Source organism: Erpetoichthys calabaricus, chromosome 3, assembly GCF_900747795.2.
Source record: "Erpetoichthys calabaricus chromosome 3, fErpCal1.3, whole genome shotgun sequence".
Lineage (NCBI taxonomy): Eukaryota > Metazoa > Chordata > Cladistia > Polypteriformes > Polypteridae > Erpetoichthys > Erpetoichthys calabaricus.
Window position 1 is genome coordinate 293,725,354 of NC_041396.2, and position 23,186 is coordinate 293,748,539.

The 23,186-nt window shown below is 45.4% G+C and overlaps 1 protein-coding gene across 2 annotated transcripts in view; it reads left to right on the plus strand.

Moving 5' to 3' along the window:
* asic1b (acid-sensing (proton-gated) ion channel 1b) overlaps positions 1 to 23,186 on the plus strand; it is a 572,780-nt gene that overhangs the window by 514,311 nt on the left and 35,283 nt on the right. For both annotated transcript variants that reach the window (XM_051925074.1, XM_028798539.2), the window contains 4 exons: positions 3,989 to 4,116; positions 10,312 to 10,462; positions 10,644 to 10,700; positions 21,878 to 22,031. In XM_051925074.1, coding sequence (XP_051781034.1) covers positions 3,989 to 4,116; positions 10,312 to 10,462; positions 10,644 to 10,700; positions 21,878 to 22,031 — 490 coding nt within the window. The remainder of the gene's footprint in view (positions 1 to 3,988; positions 4,117 to 10,311; positions 10,463 to 10,643; positions 10,701 to 21,877; positions 22,032 to 23,186) is intronic.

The following is a 23,186-nucleotide window of genomic DNA, read 5'->3' on the forward strand; positions in this document are numbered from 1 at the left end:
CTAAGCAATGCATTTAGATGTCACTTATTAAGAAAGGAAGGATGGATTATTTCTAATGTGCTAAATGAAAGGCTCTATAAATAAAGACAAATGACATACCTGAACACACTAACTGTCATCAACTAATCAGTGCATTTGTAATGCTGTGTATTAAGGAAGGAAAGATTGAATGATTTCTAATGTGCTAATATGCACTATAGAAGGGTTGGCTTTCATTACTGATAATCTGCTTAGTGAAGAACTCAATTATCCATCCATCCATCCATTTTCCAACCCGCTGAATCCAAACACAGGGTCACGGGGGTCTGCTGGAGCCAATCCCAGCCAACACAGGGCACAAGGCAGGGAACCAATCCCGGGCAGGGTGCCAACCCACCGCAGGACACACACAAGCACACCCACACGCCAAGCACACACTAGGGCCAATTTAGAATCACCAATCCACCTAACCTGCATGTCTTTGGACTGTGGGAGGAAACCGGAGCGCCCGGAGGAAACCCACGCAGACACGGGGAGAACATGCAAACTCCATGCAGGGTGGACCCGGGAAGTGAACTCGGGTCTCCTAACTGCGAGGCAACAGCGCTACCACTGCACCACCGTGCCGCCCAACTCAATTATTATTTTTATTATTATTATTATTATTATTATTAGTAGTAGTAGTAGTAGTAGTAGTAGTATATTATTATTATTAGGTGGGCTCCTTTAGCCAGGTTGACTTACAACATTCGAGATACAACTAGTTCCATTTCCTGTTTTCTTTTTAATTGGAACACAGGCAGGTCAAGTGACTTACTTGTGGTCACACAGTGTCAGCAGTCACATTTGAACCCAAAACCTTAACCACTACTGTGCCACACATTATGAAAAGTTTAAGGCAGCAGGGTGGCACAGAGGTTAGTGCAGCTACCCCTGCACTCAGGCCCAAAACTCTCATTCAGTGTCCATGTGGGATTACCAGGCCTTCCCTGTGTGTTTGTGGGCTTTCTGATGGGTGTTGCAGTTTTTTTTCCTCTCATGCCCCAAAGACAAGCAAATTAGATAAATGTGAAGGGCACTATAAGATAGATAGATAGATAGATAGATAGATAGATAGATAGATAGATAGATAGATAGATAGATAGACTGTGAAATGCACTACATAATAGATAGATAGATGTGAAAGGCACTATATGATAGATAGATAGATAGATAGATAGATAGATAGATAGATAGATAGAAAGAAATGAAAGGCGCTATATAATGGATAGACAGACTGTGAAAGGCACTATATAATGGATAGATGTGAAAGGCACTATAAGATAGATAGATAGATTGACCAGGGTCCGAACACCACCAGACAGACTCCGCTTCTTTATAAACCATACGTTTATTTACACAGTTCTTGCACAACACACAGTGCCCCCAGCACCAATCACTCCCAATGTCTGTGGGCCACCTTTCCTCTCCTCAGGGGAGCTTCGTCCTACTCCCACTCCCAACTCCAGCTCCCTGATTGTAGGGAGGCGACCCCTTTTATTTTCACCCGGATGTGCTCCCGGTGCCTGATGACGTCCTTCCAGCAGCACTTCCTGGTGTGGCGGAAGTGCTGCCCTTGCACCCAGAAGCACTCCGGGCGTCCCTGGGAGGATCTTCCTCCACCTTCCCAGGTGTGGCGGAAGTGCCTGTTTCCCGGGCTCCATGAGGCTTGGGGCGCCCCCTGGCGGTGGACACGAACCCCAATGGGCTTGAGCCTCCTTGCTCCTTTCCCGTGGTCTCCTCAAGATCCAGGGCGGTTGCCCCCTCGTGGCCCGGGTGACGTATATACCACCTCTTGGTCCTTCCAGGCGTCCCGGTTGGGTCTCTCCCCCAGGCAGCACCTGAGAAGCCGCGGTGGATCCACCCTTTCCTTTAGCGTCGCTGCCCCGGGTTTGTTGTAGGGATTGACACACCTCGGTCGGCGACACGGATCCAGGCAGTCCCCTCCTGCAACACAGATACAGGGCCCAGCACGACCGACCCCTGCGGGCCAACTGCCATACGGCCTGGGACTCCCCTCCTGGATCCCGTCTCGTGGAGCTCCTCGCAATCCTACCGTCTGCATCCATGGATGTGCTGACCAGCTCTCCTGCCTCGCTTGGCGTTCCTCTCCCCCATCGGGTGAGAAGCATCCCTGGGTGCTTCGCGGACCGTCCACAGTGCATGTGCGGGCCGCTTCCATGTGGCGTGTGCGTGTGGTGGTCTGAGGTGCTGGACTGCTCACAAAATTATTTAATGGGGTCCCTGCCTTGCAACAGGCGGAAAGTCCCATCTGGGATTCTATTGTGAGACCTGGGTCTGAACACCACCAGACAGACACAGCTTCTTTGTAAACCACACATTTATTTACACAGTTCTTGCACAACACACAGTGCCCCCATCACCAATCACTCCCAACACGAGCATCTCCCAATGTCCATGGGCCGCCTTTCCTCTCCTCATGGGAGCTTTATACTGCTCCCACTCCCAACTCCAGCTCCCTGATTGTAGGGAGGTGGCCCCTTTTATTCTCACCCAGATGTGCTCCAGGTGCCTGATGACACTCTTCCGGCAGCACTTCCTGGTGTGGCAGAAGTGCTGCCCTTGCACCTGGAAGCACTCCGGGGGTCCCTGGAAGGATCTTCCTCCACCTTCCCAAGTGTGGCAGAAGTGCCTGTTTCCCGGGCTCCATGAGGCTCGGGGCACCCCCTGGCGGTGGCCACGGGCCCCAATGGGCTTGAGCCTCCTTGCTCCTTTCCCGTGGTCTCCTCAAGATCCAGGGCGGTTGCCTCCTCATGGCCCAGGGGACATATAAGCCACCTCCTGGTCCTTCCAGATAGACTGTGAAATGCACTACAGTATATAATAGATAGATAATAGATAGACAGATTGTGAAAGGAACTATAAGACAGACAGACAGACAGACAGACAGACAGACAGACAGACAGACAGATAGATAGATAGCAGGGGTCCTAAGGCCAAGAGACCACCCAGCCCCCACTGGGCATTACATTTAAATTTTCTTGGGACAACAGTCACTATGGGAGATGCAGCTGAAAATGATAACATTCAGATATTAATCATTATGAAAGGCACTATATAACATGAACCATGGCTGTTTGACAATTAAAAAAATCAGAAATCCAAAATAATATTAATAATAATAATAATAATAATAATAAAACCAAAAATGAAGTACAAAATGAAGCTCTTTTTGAAGTTCTTGCTGTTATTACTCACCACGAATATGAATTCATTCATTTGTACACATTTTCTGATAATAATAAGAAAGGCACTATATAAAATACTAATTAAGTGACAACTTTATTACATTTAAATATTTTTGTGACAATACCCACTATCAGAGATGCACTTAAAAATGCTGCTTGATTGCTAACATGTAGATATTAATCACTATGAAAGGCGCTATATAACCTGAAGCGTGACTGACTGACCATTACAAAAATCCTTTTGGGAGCTAGATGCCAGCCTGACATGTTTTATATAGCCCCTTTCATGCCCGCTTCTTTCCGCACCACTCATTTAAAGGATATTTGTTTTATGTAGCACCTTTCCTGGGTAGGTCCATCACAAATCGACCTCCAAACTGCTTACCAATAAGAGAATGCCACGGTGGCATAGGGTTCTAGGTTTGCATGGTCTCTCTCCTTATCTTCTGTCTTTTCCTTCAGCTACTCCAGTTTTCCTCCCCCATCTCCAAAGGCCTGGTTCAATTTGTGAGTGTGCAGGTGGGTGGGCTTTGTGACACCACTGTCCAGGATTTGTTGCTGCCTTGTGCCCAGTGGTGCCAGGACAAGCTCTGCCTCCCTGTAACCTTGAATTGAGTTAATGGAGTTTGAGTATCTTTTTTTTTACAGGATGTGGGGTGGAGCATCAAAGGCGCTCCGTGCCCCGCCCCTTCTTATTGCTCCAATCACAAAGCACAGCCAATTGCTGGATCAGCCTCTCACAGCCTTGCTTCTCATTTCAGATGAGACATCCTTCGAGGCCGGGATCAAGGTCCAGATCCACAGCCAGAGTGAGCCGCCCTTCATCGACCAGCTGGGCTTCGGAGTGGCGCCAGGCTTCCAGACCTTTGTGTCGTGTCAAGAGCAGCGGGTAACTTGGGCAGGGAGACCCGGAAGGGAGGGGCTGGGCTGGATGGGCACAGCAGGGGTTTGAGGAGCTTTGGAAAGGTCCCCAGTGGGAGAGGACTGCTCAAGTGCTTCACCCCAGCTGGCACTGATTCTAAGGATTATTGGCCTTTTTATCTTCCATGCTGCTTTTCACAGTTTGCATTTCTGCTGATGATAAACAGCCGCAAGTCACGGCAGACCACGGCAGGGGAAGATCACTCTATAAATAATAGATGAGCGGCTCTGCCGGGGGTAAGTGCCTCCAGATAATCAAACAGCAGAATGCGGTCCTCAAATTAATGACCTCTCCGTGTCCCTAATGAAACTCACTTGGCGTTCTGTCTGATTTGCGAGCCTCCCGATCCCTGGCACTGTGTGGCCTGCTGAGTGACCTGCCCTTATTCAGCTGGGAGGTCTCTGGCTAGTGGCCAGTCTCATGCCAGCTTCTATTCAGTCCAGTCCAATGTCCACCATAGGTTTTCTGGTGTTTTCCACTCAAGTGAGCCTATCCAGGATACACTTTTGTCCACTTTTTTCATCCATCCTAAAGAAATCACAGGCCCCTCTGGTTTTGTCCAGTCAAGTGAGCCTAACCAGAATACGCTGGTGTTCACACTGCCCATTTTTTCACCCTGCACATAGTCTACCACAGGCCCTCTGGTATTTTCTATTGAAGTAAGTCTGTTCAGACTGCCCTGCTGTGCAACCTGTCATTTCCAGTCTTTTGTCCCTATCCAGAAAGATGTCCATCTCCTCCACTCTGGCATTGTTCAGTCAAGTAAGCCTTTGTAGTCCTCTCTGTTGTCCACACTGTAGACTTTGTCCCTGTCTTGCCTAATGTCCATCTTAAGTTCTCTGGTATTGTCGAGTAGAGTAAGTCTGTCCAGACTGACCCTCGATGTCTACTCTGACATTGTCCAGTTTGCTGAGGGTCTCCAACCTTTTCTCTCTTTCTCTCTTCTCTTCTTCTGCCTGTTGTCTTGGCCTAGCTTCTAGCCCTATCCAGGATGTGCTCCCACCCATCCATCCATCCATTTTCATTCCTCCCTTTCTACCAGTCTGACAAGCCATCTTGTTGTCCATAACCCTGCCTGCTGCCTGGATGTCCACTCTGCTCTTTCTTTGAGTCTTTATTCAGCTTCTTTTGTGTGTTCTCGTCCATCCTATGTGCTGCCATCTTTGTTCGACTCTGTTGATCGAGCTACTCTTTGGGATATCCTGAGACTTTGTGGGATCCATTTGAGGTTGCTCGATATCATGAGTGGCCTATACACTGATACTGTGAGTGCTGTGCAGAGTGGAGACACAACATCTGTGCTTTTTCCAGTTGATTTTGTGGTTCGGCAGGGATCTGTTTTTGCTGCTATTCTGTTCAATGCTTGCATGGAATTTGTGTTGAGCACAGTCGTGGTGTCCAACAACTGTGGGGCAACTGTTGGCAAAGTCGATGGAAGCTCTGATTGGGGCTCTTGAGAGACTGAGCAAGGGGTCTGATGGTCTGGGCTTGTGAGTGTCCTGATACAAACCAACATCCAGGCCTTTAATAACCTCTTGGGCACAGCAGTGTGTCTGTCTGCGGAGAGAGTGTCGACCTCGTCGAGAGGTTTACTTACCTCGGCAGTGACATTCATGTCTCTGGTGACTCTTCCTATGAAGTCAGTAGACGGATTGGGAGAGCATGGTGGGTCATGAGGTCGCTTTAAAGGGGTGTGTGGCACTCCCGATATCTTTACAAAAGGATGAAGGTCCAAGTCTTTAGAGTCCTGGTGCTTGCTGGTTTTGCTCTATGGTTGTGAGACATGGATGCTATCCAGTGACCTGAGATGAAGACTGGACTCCATCAGTACTGTGTCTCTTTGTAAAATCGTTGGGTACCGCTGGTTTAACTTTGTGTTGCTCATGGAGTCCCAAAGGGGGCACATAACCTGCATTGTGGGGAGCATCAGTTATGGCACTATGTTCACATGGTGCGATTCCCTGAGGGTGATGCGGCTCATTGTTGAGGACCCAAGCGGCTGAACCAGGCCAATGGGGCACCCACGTAACACCTGGCTGCGGCAGATAGACGGTCATTTCCATAAGGTGGGACTGGACCACGTGTCTGCCTGGGGGGTTGCCAACCAGGATCACAAGCTGTTTCATCGTGTGGTGGGTACGACAACACGCTATACCAGTGCATGCTCTCCAACCTGACCTGACCTGAACCTGACCTTTGTCTCCCTTCGCTTTTCCAGTTTGTCTACCCAGCCTGCTCTCTCTGTCCTGTCCTCTCTTATAGCTTCAGCCAGCTGTGGGAATGTCCTGCACGTTGATTAGCACATGCAGATTAAGACATAAGATGGGTGGGGTTAAATGGTCATGTTTGCCAACATGTCTTTGATTGATCTATGATCTCTGTTCAGCATGCTGGGCCTGTTCCACTTATCATTTTGATACCTGTGTTGGCTGTCCTTCATCCTTTCTTCTTTGCCTGACTGGCCTAATTTCCTATCTATCACCCTATTTTCAGTTGTCCACCTTGTCTTGTAGTCCACTCCTTAGTTTGAATCCACCTTTCTGACGCTGTCTTCAATGATGTGTGCAGTCTTTTGAACAAAATATATTGTCTTTATCTACATGTCCCTCATATCACCCTGTTGTCTCCATGTGTTCTCTACTCCTCCTGTGCCCTCTGCCTTGTCTTCTCTGTCCACATCATCTGTCCTGTATGCCCTTTTCTTTATCTACCCTCCTATCCTAGCCCATTCTGTCCCTTTGCCAACTCTGTGATGAATGTCTCTTTGATTGTCTCCCCAGTTTTTACTTACCCTTCTAGCACATAGGCAGTCTGTCTCTGCTCTCTCTCTGTCTCTTTTGCTATCTTTCTCCCTCTCTCTCTCTCTCTGTCTCTTTTTTTCTCTCTCTCTCACTCACTCTATTGCTCCATTTCTCTCTCTTTCTTGCTCACCCGTCTTTTTTGCTCTCTGCCTCTCTCTCTCTCTCTCTGTTTCTTCATTCCTTCACAGCTACCCATCCTCATTGAGACATTGTCAGCAGCAAGGATTGAACTGCTGGATTCCCCACTAACCTCACTAAAGGAGAACTCCAACAGCTAATCAGGTTTCTGACTATAGTGGTGGCTTTTATCCCTATGTAGGGCCAGGCACTCTTTCTGCTGCATTTAATTCCTCCATTTCACCTGCATGTCCCCTTTCAGCTACCCATCTCACTTTAATGACAGCAGAAGAGAGATTGCTTTTTGGGCTGCAGAGTTTCATATGCCGCCTTGCTAAAGGTGATCTCCGTTCAGCCCAACAGCCTATGAAGTGTCTAACTACAACTGTGACCTTTCACACAATGGCTGACTCGCTCTCTTTCTCACCCACTGTGTTTCTCTCTCTCTCTCTGCCTTTCTGTTTCTCTTCTTTCCTCCCACCCAAACCCCCATTGCTCTCTGTCTGTTCCATTTCACTGAGAGTATAACATCAGCTGGGATCGAACTTGGGCCACTGGATTATATAGTTGTCTTGCTAAAGGAGAACTCCAGCAGCTCAGTGTTTAGGCAGGTGTCTAAATCCCACGCGCAGCAACAGACTCTCTCTCTCTCTCTCTCTCTCTCTCTCTCTCTCTCTGTTACTTGCTCTCTCTCTTCATTGCCCCCACCCCCTGTTGCTCTCTATTTCTGTGTTGTTTGTTTGCCTTGACAAATCGAACCTCGGACGTCAGCGCTAGAGGCGAAGCCCCTAACGTTGTGCTACGGCGTGTGGTTCGTTTATTTGACAGCATGTAGATTGGGGTAATTACATTCACAGCATTCGTAGTCTGAATCACAATCTGATTGTATGGGTGGTTACCTACCAGGTAACGATTCCCAAGAGGGAGTGCAGTAGAGTGTGTACGCCTGATGAGCCCAGAATTAGGGCGAAACACATGTCGCGTACTCTTTGCATTATTTGACAGTAAACTATTTCAGCCATTCTATGATCTGCTTCTCACAACTGAGGGCATCGTGGCGGATGTTAGCCGACTTGCTGGCCAACCACAAGCGTTACCTGGTAGGTAACCACCCATACAATCAGATTGTGATTCAGGCTACGAATGCCGTGAATGTAATTACCCTGATCTACATGCTGTCAAATAAACGAACCACGCGCCGTGGCACAACGTTAGGGGCTTCGCCTCTAGCGCTGACGCCCGAGGTTCGATTCCCGAGAGGGAGTGCAGTAGAGTGTGTACGCCTGATTAGCCCAGAATTAGGGCTAAACACGTGTCGTGTACTCTTTGCATTATTTGACAGTAAACTATTTCAACCATATATATATATATATATATATATTTTACTTGCACTCTCTCTCTTCATTGCTCCCACCCCTGTTGCTCTCTCTCTCTCTCTCTCTCTCTCTCTCTCTATCTATCTATGTTCCTTGCTCTCTGTCTTCATTGCCCCCACCCCATGTTGCTCTCTGTTTCTGTCTTGTTTGTTTGCCCCCTCTGCCTCTGTTGCTCTTTCACTCTATTTCTCACATTTTCACGTTTCTACTGTGCTCTTTCTCTCTCTCTATGTTACTTGCTCTCTCTCTCTTCATTGCCCACACCCCATGATGCTCTCTGCTTGTTTGCCCCCTCTGCCTCTGTTGCTCTCTTGCTCCATTCGTTTCTTTTGTGCTCTCTCTTTCCCTCTCGATTGCTCCCTCTCTTTCTCTCCTTTGCCCCCACCCCCTGTTGCTCTCTTGTTTTCTCTCTTGCTTGTTTGCCCCCCCACCCTTCTCTCTATCTTGCTCACTCCCTTGCATCCCTGTTGCTCTTTCTGTCTCTCCTTTGGCCTCACCCCCTACTGCACTCCTTTGTCTCTCTTTTGGTTTCTCATTTGCCCCTCTTTTCCTGTTGTGATCTCTCTCACTCTCTCTGTGCTGCACTAACCCTTCCCATTTCATTAAGAGAGCAACAGCAGCAGTGAGTGAACTCGGGCCACTGGATTCCTTAGCCATCTTTTCTAAAGAAGATCTCCATCAGCCCAAGGGTTGATCAGGTTTTTTTAAGTACAAAGGGGCCCTCCCTTGCCTCTCTTGCCCTTAATCTCCACTGCATGTCCCCTTCTGTTTCTTCACCTCTTCCCCTCTCTCAGCTACCCATTCTACTCAGAGGGTGGCAGCAGCAGGGATCAAACCTCAGGCCACTGGGTTCCATAGTCACATTGCTAAAGGAAATCTCAGGTTTCTGAATGTAACAATTGCTCCTCTTTATTAGGGACAAGCTTGCTGTCTCTGTCTCTCTCACTGCTGAAGTCATCTCGACACCCCATTCCACCCACCCTATCCCATCTCAGCTGCTCATCTCACTGTGAGGGCAACAGTGGCATGGATTGAACTCAGGGTACTGGATTCCATATCTGCCTTTTCTGACACATCCTAAAGGAGAGCTTCTTTGGCAGTGGTAAAGCTTGGCTGTTGTGTAATCACAGGGTCCTGAGTTTGGGTGTGTGCCATTGCTGCTATACTGTAGATGTGAGGGGAAGGAGCAAATGAAATCAGGGAAGACAAGGGCAACAAAGAAAGCGTGGTTGGGTAAGAGAGAGAGAGAGAGAGAGAGACAGCCATTATGTTAAGATTGGCTAATCAAGTTCTTCTTTACCACAGCGGTAGAAAAGTTGGCCACAAACTCCAGCAACCCAAGTTCAATTTGTGCAACTGTTGCCCTCCCAGTAAGACAGTGAGAGGAAACGAGGCAAGTGCAGTGGACAGAGAGAGAACAAACCTGCTGCTAAGTCCGGCAAGATGGCATCCTCATGGCTATAAATTTAATTGGCTATTGGGCTGACAGAATTCTCACTCAGAAAAGGCAGCTATGTAACCCAGCAGCCTAAATTCAACCACTGCCACCTCATCATGGAGGACGAGTAACTAAGCGAGGAAAAAGCTGAAAGAGCAAGAGAGCCTGCTGCTTTGTTAAGAGGGCACCTTCATAGTTTATAAGCCTGAGTGGCTGATGGAGTTTTTCCTGCCGCAGTGTCCGAACGGAGAATTCCACAGGCAGAGCCTCATATCTTTATCCTGCCACCTCCCATCTTGCATTCTGAAAGTGCTGCCGCTCTCCAGCGCACCATTGTTGTGTTCTCCTGTCCTTCTCCAAATTCGTAGGGCCTGCTGGCCACCCACTGGCATGAGGGTATAGTGACAATGCATTGTTGTTTTGTCCTCAGCTCACTTACCTACCCCCACCCTGGGGAGACTGCAAGGCCTCGGCTATCAACTCGGACTTCTTTGACACGTACAGCATCACCGCCTGCCGAATCGACTGTGAGACTCGGTACCTGGTGGAGAACTGCAACTGTCGTATGGTGCACATGCCAGGTGGGACAGCTAGCCAGCCTTCATCTGGAAACTTAAGAAATGTAACTAAAGGGTGGCGGGATGACTTATCTTTAAAATAGAGATGCTGGGAAGGGACCTGGTGCCAATGACATTGGTGACTGGATGGTAAGAGAGAACCTGTACTGGTGTTCCTGACTGCTGTGCCTCTCTTCTTTTGCAGGTGATGCCCCCTACTGCACCCCAGAGCAGTACAAGGAATGTGCAGACCCAGCGCTTGGTAAGCAGTGGCTCCTTTCTCTGTTCACTCCAGGGGATTGTGGGGCAGATCTTAATTCCCAAAAAGTAATGTGCAGTCTTTACCCCTCGGACTGCTTTGCTCTATCATAACATGTTTATTCTCTTTTAAGACGTTTTCTTGTGCTGCTATGTCTTTTTGTAATAAGGAGACCAAAACTGCACACAGAGCTGCAGATGAGGCGTCACTTGTGTTTTATAAAAGTCTCCAATCCCTTGGACATTTTCACATTTTATTGTTACACAACATTGAATCCCAGTGGATTGAATTTGACTCTGATTAACAGAAAAATATTGTGTTATTGTGATACAGTATTTCCCTTTATTTACCCTTTACCTATTTTCTTTAAGGATAAGTGTATGCATCAAGTTCATTACTGGGTTGGTCTACTGTCGCACTTTAAGATTAACACACACCTACATAGATATATACATACACACAGGCCCTAACCACAAAAAGTACCGTATGAAAGACATATACACATGCTCATTATTCCCTAGCACTTTAACCCACACAAGTACTGTATGAATTACACAAGCACAGTCTGCTTTCTCTAATACTCCAAGAAGACTTACTTAAACGTTAACATTATTCAAAGTTATTGTCTGTTTTTACCTGCATTTTTATTACTCTTTAATGTAATATTGTTTTTTGTATTAGTATGCTACTGCTGGAGTATGTGAATTTCCCCTTGGGATTAATAGAGTATCTATCTATCTATTAGATACATAGATAGATATGAAAGGCACTATATATCTATTATATAGTGCCTTTCACATCTATCTATTATATAGTGCCTTTCACATCTATCTATCTATTATATAGTGCCTTTCACATCTATCTATCTATCTATCTATCTATCTATCTATTATATAGTGCCTTTCACATCTATCTATCTATTATATAGTGTCTTTCATAGCTATCTATCTATTATATAGTGCCTTTCACATCTATCTATCTATCTATCTATCTTGTCTTGTCTTGTCTTATCATGGGCTCGAACAGCGTGCATTGTCTTAGATATACATACCAAAAGTATTGGGACGCCTGCATTTACATACACATGAACTTTAATGCCATCTCATTCTTAATGCATAGGCTTTAATATGGAGTTGTCCCACCCTTTGCAGCTTCAGCTCTTCTGGGAAGGCTTTCCACAAGGTGTAGGAGTGAGTGTGTTTATGGGAGTTTGTGACCAGGACAGCATTTGTGAGGTCACCCAAGGCCTGGCTTGCTCACCATCTCCGCTCTAATTCATCCCAAAGGTGGTCTATCGGGTTGAGGTCAGGACTCTGTGCAGGCCACTCAAGTTCCTCCCCAACAAACTCGCTCTTCCATTTCTTTATAGAATTTGCTTTGTGCATTGGTGTGTGTGCTCAGACTTGTTGCCATCCCCAAACTGTTCCCACAATACTGGGAGCATGAGATTCTCCAAAATGGCGTTGTATGCTGAAGCATTAAGAGTTCCTTTCACTGGAACTAAGCGGCCAAGCCCAACCCCTGAAAAACAACCCCACACCATAATCCCCCCTCCGCCAAACTTTACACTGGGCAGAGTGCAGTCAGGAAAGTACCGTTCTCCTGGCAAGCGCCAAACCCAGACTCGTCCATCGTATTGCGTGATTCGTCACTCCAGAGGACACGTCTGCACTGCTCTAGAGTCCAGTGGCAGGCGGTGGGCTTTACACCATTGCATCTGACGCTTTGCATTGCACTTGGTGATGTCAGGCTTGGCTACAGCTGCTCGGCCATGGAGACCCATTCCATGAAGCTCTCTCTCTACACACTGCTCTTGAGCTTTTGGAGGTTTGTAGCTATTGACTCTGCAGAAAGTTGGCGACTTCTGCACACCTCAGCATGTGCCGTCCCCACTCTTTGATTTGACGAGGCCTACCACTTCGTGGCTGAGTTGCTGATGTTCCCAGTTGCTTCCACTTTGTTACAATAGCACTAACAGCTGAATATTTAGTAGCAAGGAAATTTCACAAATGGACTTATTGCACAGGTGGCATCCCATCAGGGTACCACTCTTGAATTCACTGAGCCCCAGAGAGCGGCCCATTCCTTCACAGATGTTTGTAGAAGCCAGCAGTCTGCACGCCGAGGTGCTCGAGTTTATACACCTGTGCCTATGGCAGTGATTGGAACACCTGAAGTAATTAATTTGGGGGAGGGGGGGGGGTCCCAGTACTTTTGACAATATAGTGTATCTCAGACCTAAACATTACCTTTGTTCTCCAAGAATATATTCAAACATACAAATGCTAAACAACCCTGGCCATTTATGAACCAGTGAATGTGTTACTTTAATGCACTGTTCATTACTGGACAGAGCTTTTCGCCCGCAGCTTGATAATCCTTGCAGCTTGAATCATATGGCACTTTCGCACTGCTCCAGGTGCTCAAATAAATTTACCTTATTACTTCAATCACTCTAAATATGAAGAATATGAAGTATAGAAAGTTAAAAGCAGCATGATATTTATTACATGAATAATAATATCAGTAGAGAAAAGCATAAAAGAAAATGTGAATAGCAAAGTCTGGGTATGTATAGTCTTTAGAAAAAGCTTACGAAAATTTAAAAGATGTCAAGGATGAATGTCTGATCTCGCACTCATAGTCGTTCATGAGATGCTTTGCCGATGATCAGATGGAAACAGAGGCACGTTCCTGGCACCCTCTTCTGATGCCCACTTTCTCCTCTTCTTCTGTCGCTCTGTTCTCTTCGTGTAGTCCATCGTATTTATTTTAAAATGCTACAGGAGTTTCAAAAACAACAACAGCAACATTTATTTCTATAGCACATTTTCATACAAAACATGTAGCTCAAAGTGCTTTATAGGATGAAGAAAATAAGAAAAAAGACAAAATACAGAAGTAAAATTAGGCAATACTAATTAACATAGAATAAAAGTAAGGACCGATGGCCGGGAGGACAGAAAAAACAAACAAAAAAAAAACTCTAGATGGCTGGAGAAAAAATAAAATCTGCAAGGGTTCCACGCCACAAGACCACCCAGCCCCCATTCTACCTAACATAAATGATCTCAATCAGTCCTCATGGTTTTCAGGCTTCACATGGAAGAATTAGACAATGACGGTCATGTGGACCTCTGGCCTTGAATCCATCAATGGAGGGACTGCATGGTGCTTTGATCGGGTGGTGGTGGTGCAGATCAGCACCATAGAAAAACTGGAAAAAGAACAGCAGTTGAAAGTAGGGGTTAGTATGGATTTCGGAGCCACCAAGAATAATAATGATAATTAAATGCATATACAGAATATCAGGGTTACACTAAAATAAAGCTATGAGAAAGCCATGTTACAATAAGGGTTTTTTAGCAGTGTTTTAAAGTGCTCCACCATATCAGCCTGGCAAATTTCTATCAGTAAGCTATTCCAGATTTTAGGTGCATAACAGCAGAAGGCCACCTCACCACTTCTTTAAAGTTTAGCTCTTGGAATTTTAAGCAGACCCTCATTTGAAGATCTAAGGTTACGATTTGGAGACTAAAGTGAAAGGCATTCTGAGATATAGGATGGAGCAGATTATTGAAGGCTTTGTAAACCATAAGCAGGATTTTAAAGTCAATTCTAAATGACACAGGTAACCAGTGTAACGATGCTAAGACTGGTGTGATGTGCTCAGATTTTCTTTTCCTAGTTAAGATTCTGGCAGCTCCATTCTGCACTCGTCGTAACCGATTGATGTCTTTTTTGGGTGGTCCTGAGAGGAGTGCCTTACAGTAATCTACCCGACTGAAAACAAAAGCTTGAACTGATTTTTCAGCATCTTGCAGAGTTATAAGAAGTCTAACTTTTGCTCTATTTCTTAAGTGAAAAAATGCTGTCTTAGTAATCTGATTAATTTGTGATTTAAAATTCAGGTCAGAGTCAATAATGACCCCTAAATTCTTTACTTCTGTCTTGACTTTTAATCCTAATGGATCAAGTTTAATTCTAATACCTTCATTATATCCATTTTTGCCTTATCCAGGATGTCAATATGTTGAATGGATTTGCTCAAACTCTTTCATTAGTTTTGAGTATGTCCTTTTTCCCAAACAATAAAACTTTTTGATGTTGCTTAGAACCTACTAGTATGATCTTCCTTTCCCAGGCTGCAAACCCATTTAGCCACTTGCTGTCCCAGATGCCCATCCTTTCTCGGTTTATAAAGTAACTGATATCCTGAGGCATCGCCATGTCTTCCTGTTTTTGTTTGAACAGCCATTTTAAAAGTGAGGTACAATTTGGGAAGAGGACATGTTCTGATGTGTCCTGTGTTTAAGTTCATCTAGTGTTGTCTTGAGCAAAATATAATAAAAAATATAGAGAAAAATCTACAGATTTTGCACACCACAACAAATATCGAAGTGAAAACAGTTCATTGGTCTAAATTAATTACAAATATGAAACACAACATACAAATCTCCTGGGGTTTCTCCCTCTTTAACATGACACCTCTAAATCCTCACTGATGCTGCCAACTTGTTTCAGAAGTGCCAGAATTAGTTCAATGAAGGTCACCTGTCTGGGGTTTCACTTGATTGTTGTCTAAATGCACCTGAATATGTAAGGGCCAACTTGTGGTGAGTCTGTATGGTGGACTGACCTACACCGTAAAAACCAAAGAACAGTTCGAACAACTCTATGGAAAGTTCAAGTCAGGGGATGGAGACCAGAAAATATCCAAGTCACTGAAAATCCAGTTAAATCAATCATGAAGAAATGGAAAGAGTGGGGCGGAACTGTAAATCTATTAGAGCTTACCGTCCAGAAAAAACAAAGAAGACGAGTGAAAAAGGCCATCAGGAGACCTCTGAGAACTCTGAAGGAGTGACAAGCTACAGTTGAACAGATTGGAGAGACTTGGCAGACAATAACTGTGCCCAGGTGCTTCACCAGTCACCGCTTTATGTAAAGAGACAAAGAGAAAAAACACAGAGGACATGTCAGAAGATGACACCTGGAAAACTCTGATGTCAGCTAGAAGAAGGTTCTATGGTCTGATGAGACCAAAACTGAGCCATCACTTGCCATCGTTCTAAATGCCACAATAGATTGCATATTATTATAAACACACCAATCCCACCATGAAGCATGGTCGTGGCACAATCAGGGAATGTTTCTCTGCAGGAGTCACTGGAAGGTTTATAAGGGGAAAATGAATACAGCAAAATACGGAAAACACCTGATGAGTTCTGCAAGAAACTTGCGCCCTGGGAGATGACCAGCAAGACAACAAGCCCACAAGCATTAAGTTGGAGCAACACAGGAATGGCTTCAATGTGAACAACAATGTGATGTCCTGGAGTGGGCAATTCAGACTTTGAGAATTTGTGGCTGGACTTGACAGAGGCTGTTCACTCATGATCACCATGACACCTGACAGAGCTTGAGCAGTTTTGAAAAGTAGAATGGAGCTGATAGAGACCATAGGACCAAAATGTGCGGCGAGGCGACAAGGCTTTTCAGCCTTCGGACTAAACGTCCCGTTATGGTGCACATTATCAAACACACACCATCTTCTTTGCAGCAGGCCCTGGAAGACTTGTGAGGGGAAGATGAATGCAGCAGAATTTGGGGAGATGCAGGAGGGAAACCCGATGAGGTCTACAAGAACTCTGCGCTTCAGGAGAACATCTGTGCTCCAGCAAAACAACAAGTTCAAGCAGAAAGTCAAACCTTCAAAACAACAATGGGAATGTCTTGGAGTCTGGATCTCAATCCAGTGAACAGTTTGAAGCTGGATTTGAAGAATGCTGTTGACACGTGATCACCATGACACCTGACAGAGTTGGAGCAGTTTTTAGTAAAGAAGAAAGGGTTGGGAATGGCAGAGCTGATAGAGAGACCCAAGCACACTGAATCAAAGCTGTCATGGCTGCCATCTTCTGATCACTGACTTGCAAGCAGTTACTTTGGGTTTTGTATTTATAATTCATTGAGATCACTGATCTGGTTTCCCTTTGACATTCTGTTAATCTGTGCCAAAAAGGTGAAATTAAATCCTCTGGGATTCAATGTTGTATAACAATAAAATGTGAAAATCTCCAAGGGGGGTGAAGAGTTTTTAAAAGCACTGTATAACTTAAGCATATCTTCACATCAAGGCTCTATATAACGCTAACATTCCTGTAGCTGTGTTTACCCACAGTTACCAAAGTTCTACAGCTTTAGTTTACTTCATGGGATTCTGGCAATAGCCTGTCACTTAAAATGTTTCCTTCTTCTTCCTCTTTTGGCTGCTCCCGTTAGGGGTTGCCACAAGAGATCATCTTTTTCCATATCTTCCTGTCCTCTCCATCTTGCTCTGTCACTCCCATCACCTGCATGTCCTCTCTCACCACATCCATTAACCTCCTCTAAGGCCTTCCTCTGTTCCTCTTGCCTGGCAGCTCTATCCTTAGCACCCTTCTCTCATTATACTCATCATCTCTCCTCTGCACATGTCCAAACCAACACAATCTTGCCTCTCTGACTTTGTCTCCCAACTGTCCAACTGGAGCTGACCCTCTAATGTCCTCATTTCTAATCCTGTCCATCCTCGTCACACCCAATGCAAATCTTAGCATCTTTAACTCTGCTACTTCCAGCTCTGTCTCCTGCCTTCTGGTCAGTGCCACCATCTCCAATCCATATAACATAGCTGGTCTCACTACCGTCCTGTAGACCTTCCCTTTCACTCTTGTCTGTAACAAATCACTCCTGACACTCTTCTCCACCCATTCCACCCTGCCTGCACTCTCTTCTTCACCTCTCTTCCGCAATCCCCATTACTCTGTACTGTTGATCCCAAGTATTTAAACTCATCCACCTTTGCCAACTCTACTCTCTGCATCCTCACCATTCTACTGACCTCCCTCTCATTCTCACACATGTATTCTGTCTTGTTCTTACTGACCTGCATTCCTCTCCTCTCTAGAGCATATCTCCACCTCTCCAGGGTCTCCTCAACCTGCTCCCTACACTCGCTACAGATCACAATGTCATCAGCAAACATCATAGTCCACAGGGACTCCTGTGTAATCTTGTTTGTCAACCTGTCCATCACCATTGCAAATAAGAAAGGGCTCAGAGGCTACCCCTGATGTAATCCCACCTCCGTCACTCCTACCGCAGACCTCACCACTGTCACACTTCCCTCGTACATATCCTGTACAACTCTTACGTACTTCTCTGCCACTCCCGACTTCCTCATACAATACCACAGCTCCTCTCGAGGCACTCTGTCATATGCTTTCTAAATGTCCACAGACCCGATACAACTCCTTCTGGCCTTCTCTAAACTTCTCCATCAACACCCTCAGAGCAAACATTGCATTTGTGGTGCTCTTTCTTGACATGAAATGATTCCACAGACAAAATATGTTCGTTTTTAAAAGCTTTAGTAAAAATTAAAAGTAAAACAGTTCACACAAAAATAGAGAAAAGTTGGTATTGCAAAGTAAAGTTCTGATTTAAGAAAAGTTCTGTTTGAAGCTTTTAGATCTTGTTTGTTTCTTAAGTTTTCTCATACAGTTGAACGATTTCTAAATGGTCAGAAAACTGTATGCCTATCTCACTTACAAACTGCAAATTGGTCTTTCAGTCCATGCTAGCAATGAGACAACTCCAAAGCACGCTGACTTACTGTTAACAGTAATTAACACGCTGTATTCCACATATAGCTAAGAAGGGTCTATCTCATGTTAACTTACAAGGGGTTAAAGGGTATACCAAAATCTATAGCTATGAAAGAAAATTATATTGTATTCAAATGAGGCAAACAATAATATGACTTTAACTTAAAGCATTAATTTTCTGAGATTGGCTTTTACAATCCTGTTAGTCTTCTTTATGGCTTCTGTTTGCTGTCTTGGTGCACCGTAGATATGATGAGCCCACTAGGGCTCTCGGGTTCTTCTCATTAGAGGTACTTTCAAGTTTCAGGCCTCACATTGTGTATTCATGTCTAATATTGAATTGCATCGTCCCATCCACAAATCTGCTTGAGTCTGCATTCTGCTCAGGTCCCACTGTAGGTATTTTGCTGATTCTACATTATCTGCTACTAGCCACTGTACTTGCTGAAGAGAAGAAATAAAACATTTTCAAAATATTTGTTATCTCTTACCTCACTTTCAGCTCCTTTTATTGGTATTCACAAGTGTGTGAATGTCTCCCAACTGCTGTTCCATCTCTCAAGCGTGTTCCCGTAAAGCCTGCTTCTTAGACTCTGTCATTATTTTTGTGGCGTCTTTCTCGCCTCCTGTCTGCTGTTATACCTGTCATCTCTGCATACCTCCCATGCCATTTCTCCTCCTCGTGCGTCTCACGCTCGCATTTCCTCTTCCCATAGCATCACCAAATCCAAGCTGACCAATCAGATTGCTCAGAGGGACCGGATGCACAGACTTCAGTCTTTTATTATACAGTACAGTTGTGACCGAAGGTTTTGAGAATGACACAGATATGAATTTTCACAAAGTTTGCTGCCTCAGTTTTTAAGATGGCAATTTGCATCTACTCCAGAATGTTACGAAGAGTGATCAGATGAATTGCAATTAATTGCAAAGTCCCTTTTTGCCATGAAAATGAACTTAATCCCAAAAAATCATTTTCACTGTTGTTGTGAAGAAGGCTTCAGGGCATCCAAGACAGTCCAGCAAGCGCCAGGACCGTCTCCTAAAGTGGGATCAGCTACGGCATCGGGGCACCACCAGTGTAGAGCTTGATCAGGAATGGCAGCACGCAGATGGGAGTGAGGTGAAGACTTTTGGAGGATGGCCTGGTGGGTGTCAAGAAGGGCAGCAAAGAAGCCAAGAAAAACATCAGGGACACACTGATATTCTGCAAAAGGTACAGGGACTGGACTTGTGAGGACTGTGGTAAAGTCATTTTCTCTGATGAATCCCCTTGTCGATTGTTTGGTGCATCCGGAAAAAAGATTGTCTGGAGAAGAAAAGGTGAACGGCACTACCATCAGTCCTGTGTCATGCCAACAGTAAAGCATTCGTGTGTGGGGTTGCTTCTCAGCCAAGTGAGTGGGCTCACTCACAATTTTACCTAAGAACGCAGCCATGAATAAAGAATGGGACCAAAACATCTTCTGAAAGCAACTTCTGCCAACCATCCAAGAACAGTTTGGTGACCAACAATGAACAATCCAGCATGCTGGAGCACCGGGCCATAAGGGAACAAGGGACAACAAAGTGGCTCGGGGAACAAAACATTGAAATTTGGGGTCCATGGCCAGAAAACTCCCCATTGAGAACTTGTGCTCAATCATCAAGAGGCTGGTGGACAAACAAAAACCCACCAACACTGACAAACTCCAAGCATTAATTCTGCAAGAATGGGAAGCTGCCATCAGTAAGGATTGGGCCCAGAAGATGACGGACAGCCTGCCAGGGTGAATTGCAGAGGTCTTGATAAAGAAAGAAGGGCCAACATTGCAAATATGGACTCTTTGCATAAACTTGTCAATAAAAACCTTTGAAACTTATGAACTGCTTCTAATTCTACTTCAGTACACCACAGAAACATCTGACAAAAAGATCTAAAAACACTGAAGCAGCAAACTTTGTGAAAACCAACACTTGGGTCATTCTCAAAACATTTGACCACCACTGTAGATTCCACCTACTTGGTCAGCATCACTTAACTCGAGAAGCTTGTCATTTATATTCTTCTTCTAATCGTGTAAGACATTTTATTTGTTGAAACTTGATAAACATTTCCAGCAGACCAGCACCCCCAGAACACACTATACTTTGTGACAGTCAACAGTATCTTTAGTCGGCAGTGTCTTCCATAGACCTCATTCCTCCAACGAGTCTCTATCTTCCATGGCTCCTACTCTAAATAGACAATATCCTGAGAGTATCAATATTCCCAAAACAAATTTCTTCTGATTACCAGTATATTAGAGTAGTCAATGCCTATTAAGGACCCCCATCATCCAATAAAAGTAATTTGCAATGTTCAGATAACCTCCCAAAAGCTTTCTCCACCTAAACATTATGTCGGGGTGGATCAATACCCTCAATCGGAAACATCTTCTGGTGATTAAAACTTACCATGGACAACCCCCTGAGAGGACTTACGGTGTGTTTTGGGGTCATTGATCCTCAGTAAACAACATTAATGGGACAGCAGCCCTCCCCCACACTGCATTTGTGAAGGTCAATATCTGTAGCAGGCAACGTATTCTAACAATCCATATTCTTCCAGAAACAGAGTTGTTTCCAAGGACCTTTATTCTAAACAGACAATTCCAGCTGAGGATCAATAGTCCCAATAGACAACTTATTAGGAGGTCAATGGCCGCAGCGGGTAACATCCCCTAATAATGAGAACTCCTGTCTCCAGTGCATGAAAAATTCTGTGTGAGGATCAATACTCCCTGAGGACCGTATCATCCATATCCTCGCAAACACGCTTTCCTGAGAAAAACAAGAAACAAAAAGTGGTATTGCTTGCGGCAAAAGACAGTTTTCTTTTTTTAGCTGAGAATATTTTATTCACAGCCAATAAAAGTCTGCATGTATGCATTGTGGGAACCAGCCCGGTCATAGACAGGCAGACACTGATGGTTCAAAGCCAAACACACGTTTATTCATATTTACAACTATTTACAGTGTCCCGCACACAACCCAGTGCTCCTGCACCAAGCACCCTCAGTCCAGGTCTCTCAACAATGCCTCTCTTCACTGCCTCCACTCCTCTTCTCCAAGCTCTGTCCTCTTCCACCCAACTCCAGCTGACAAATGGAGGGAGGCGGCCCCTTTTATGTCCACCCGGACGTGCTCCAGGTGCCTCCCGATGAGCACTCCGGGTGTCCCTGGTTTTCCTTCCGCCAGCACCTCCGGGTGTGGTGGAAGTGCTGAAGTCCAGGGATTCTTAGGCATCTGGGTGCCCCCTGGTGGTGACCACGGGCCCCTATAGGGTTGAGCTTCCATGCTGCGTTCCCGTGGCCCCCATACCAACCAAGGCGGCTGCCCTCTTGTGGTCCGGTGGAGGCGTAGTCCCTCTCCCGGTCCTTCTAGGCGTCCCGGCTGGTTACCGCCACAGCCACTCGCCACAGCAAGTAAGCCAAAGCATTTCTTCATAGTCACGCTCCTCCAGGTCTCCATTCATTGCTCTTCTCACCCTTTTTTTTATTTTTTTAGATTTCCTGGTGGAAAAGGACAATGATTACTGCGTCTGTGAGACCCCCTGCAACCTGACCCGCTACAACAAGGAGCTCTCCTTCGTCAAGATCCCCAGCAAAGCCTCGGCTAAGTACTTGGCCAAGAAATTCAACAAGTCAGAGCAGTACATCTCGTAAGGACCGCCAGGGAGCATTCCTAGTAGATGCCAGCCAGGCATCAGGGGTGGTTTTTGTCAGAACGGACGGTGTGTCTTTTGTTGTTTCCCTCTCCACGCCAATAACTCTGGTGGTTGTACTGGTCCATCCAGCCATCTGTTTAACCCAGTTTCAGTGTTGTGGTGAGACAGAATGTGTGCCGTCACTGACTGACTCTGGGATGGGGAGATGTTTTTCCATTTTATTTACAGACATATCTCTGCAAAAGGATGAAGGTCCAAGTCTTTAGAGTCCTGGTGCTTCCTGTTTGTGAGACGTGGACGCTGACCAGTGACCTGAGATGAAGAGTGGACTCCTTCAGTACTGTGTCTCTTCTAAGAATCCTTGGGTACCACTAGTTTGACTTTGTGTTGTTCACGGAGTCCTGAATGAGGCACATGACTTGCATTGTGAAGGAGCGTCAGTAACAGCACTACGGCCATGTGGCACGATTACCCAAGGGTGATCCCGCTCATTGTTGAGGACCCAAGTGGCTAAACCAGGCCAAGGGGATGCCCACGTAACACTTAGCTGCGGCAGATAGAGGGTCATTTCTGGAGGGTGGGACTGGACCACATGTCTGCCTGGGGGGTTGCCAACCAGGATCCTGATCTGTTTCATCATGTGGTGGGTGCATGCTCCCCAACCTGACCTGACCTGACCTTCCCCTGCCAATCTGTTCCTAAAAACTCCTTTGCCTAAAAATATGAATGACCCAAATTTTTGCTCAGATAACACCAAGATACAAAACAACTAAAAGAATGTGTGTAATAATATTAGTAATCAAAACAAACTCTAATAAGGTACTGCCCATAATTAAATAATCTTATATATAAATGTCTACACGTGGAAGTGTATGTGTCTGTCCGGCCCAGAAGTGAGAGGTGGAGTCTGGGTAACGGCTCCACCTCCGAGGAAACAGAAAACACACTTAGTCACTAATAACACAAGCGAGGCAAGCACATCAGCAAAACAAAACCTCCTAGGAGAGAGACGCCTAGATCAGTTCCTTTCAATCACCGAACATCTCTGCATTTCAATTTTTTTTCTGACGATTTCAATAGTTTCTAGGACCCCGGTCTTTTTACAGCACGGGCTTACACAGCTAGTATATAATAAAGTTCTTAACTAGA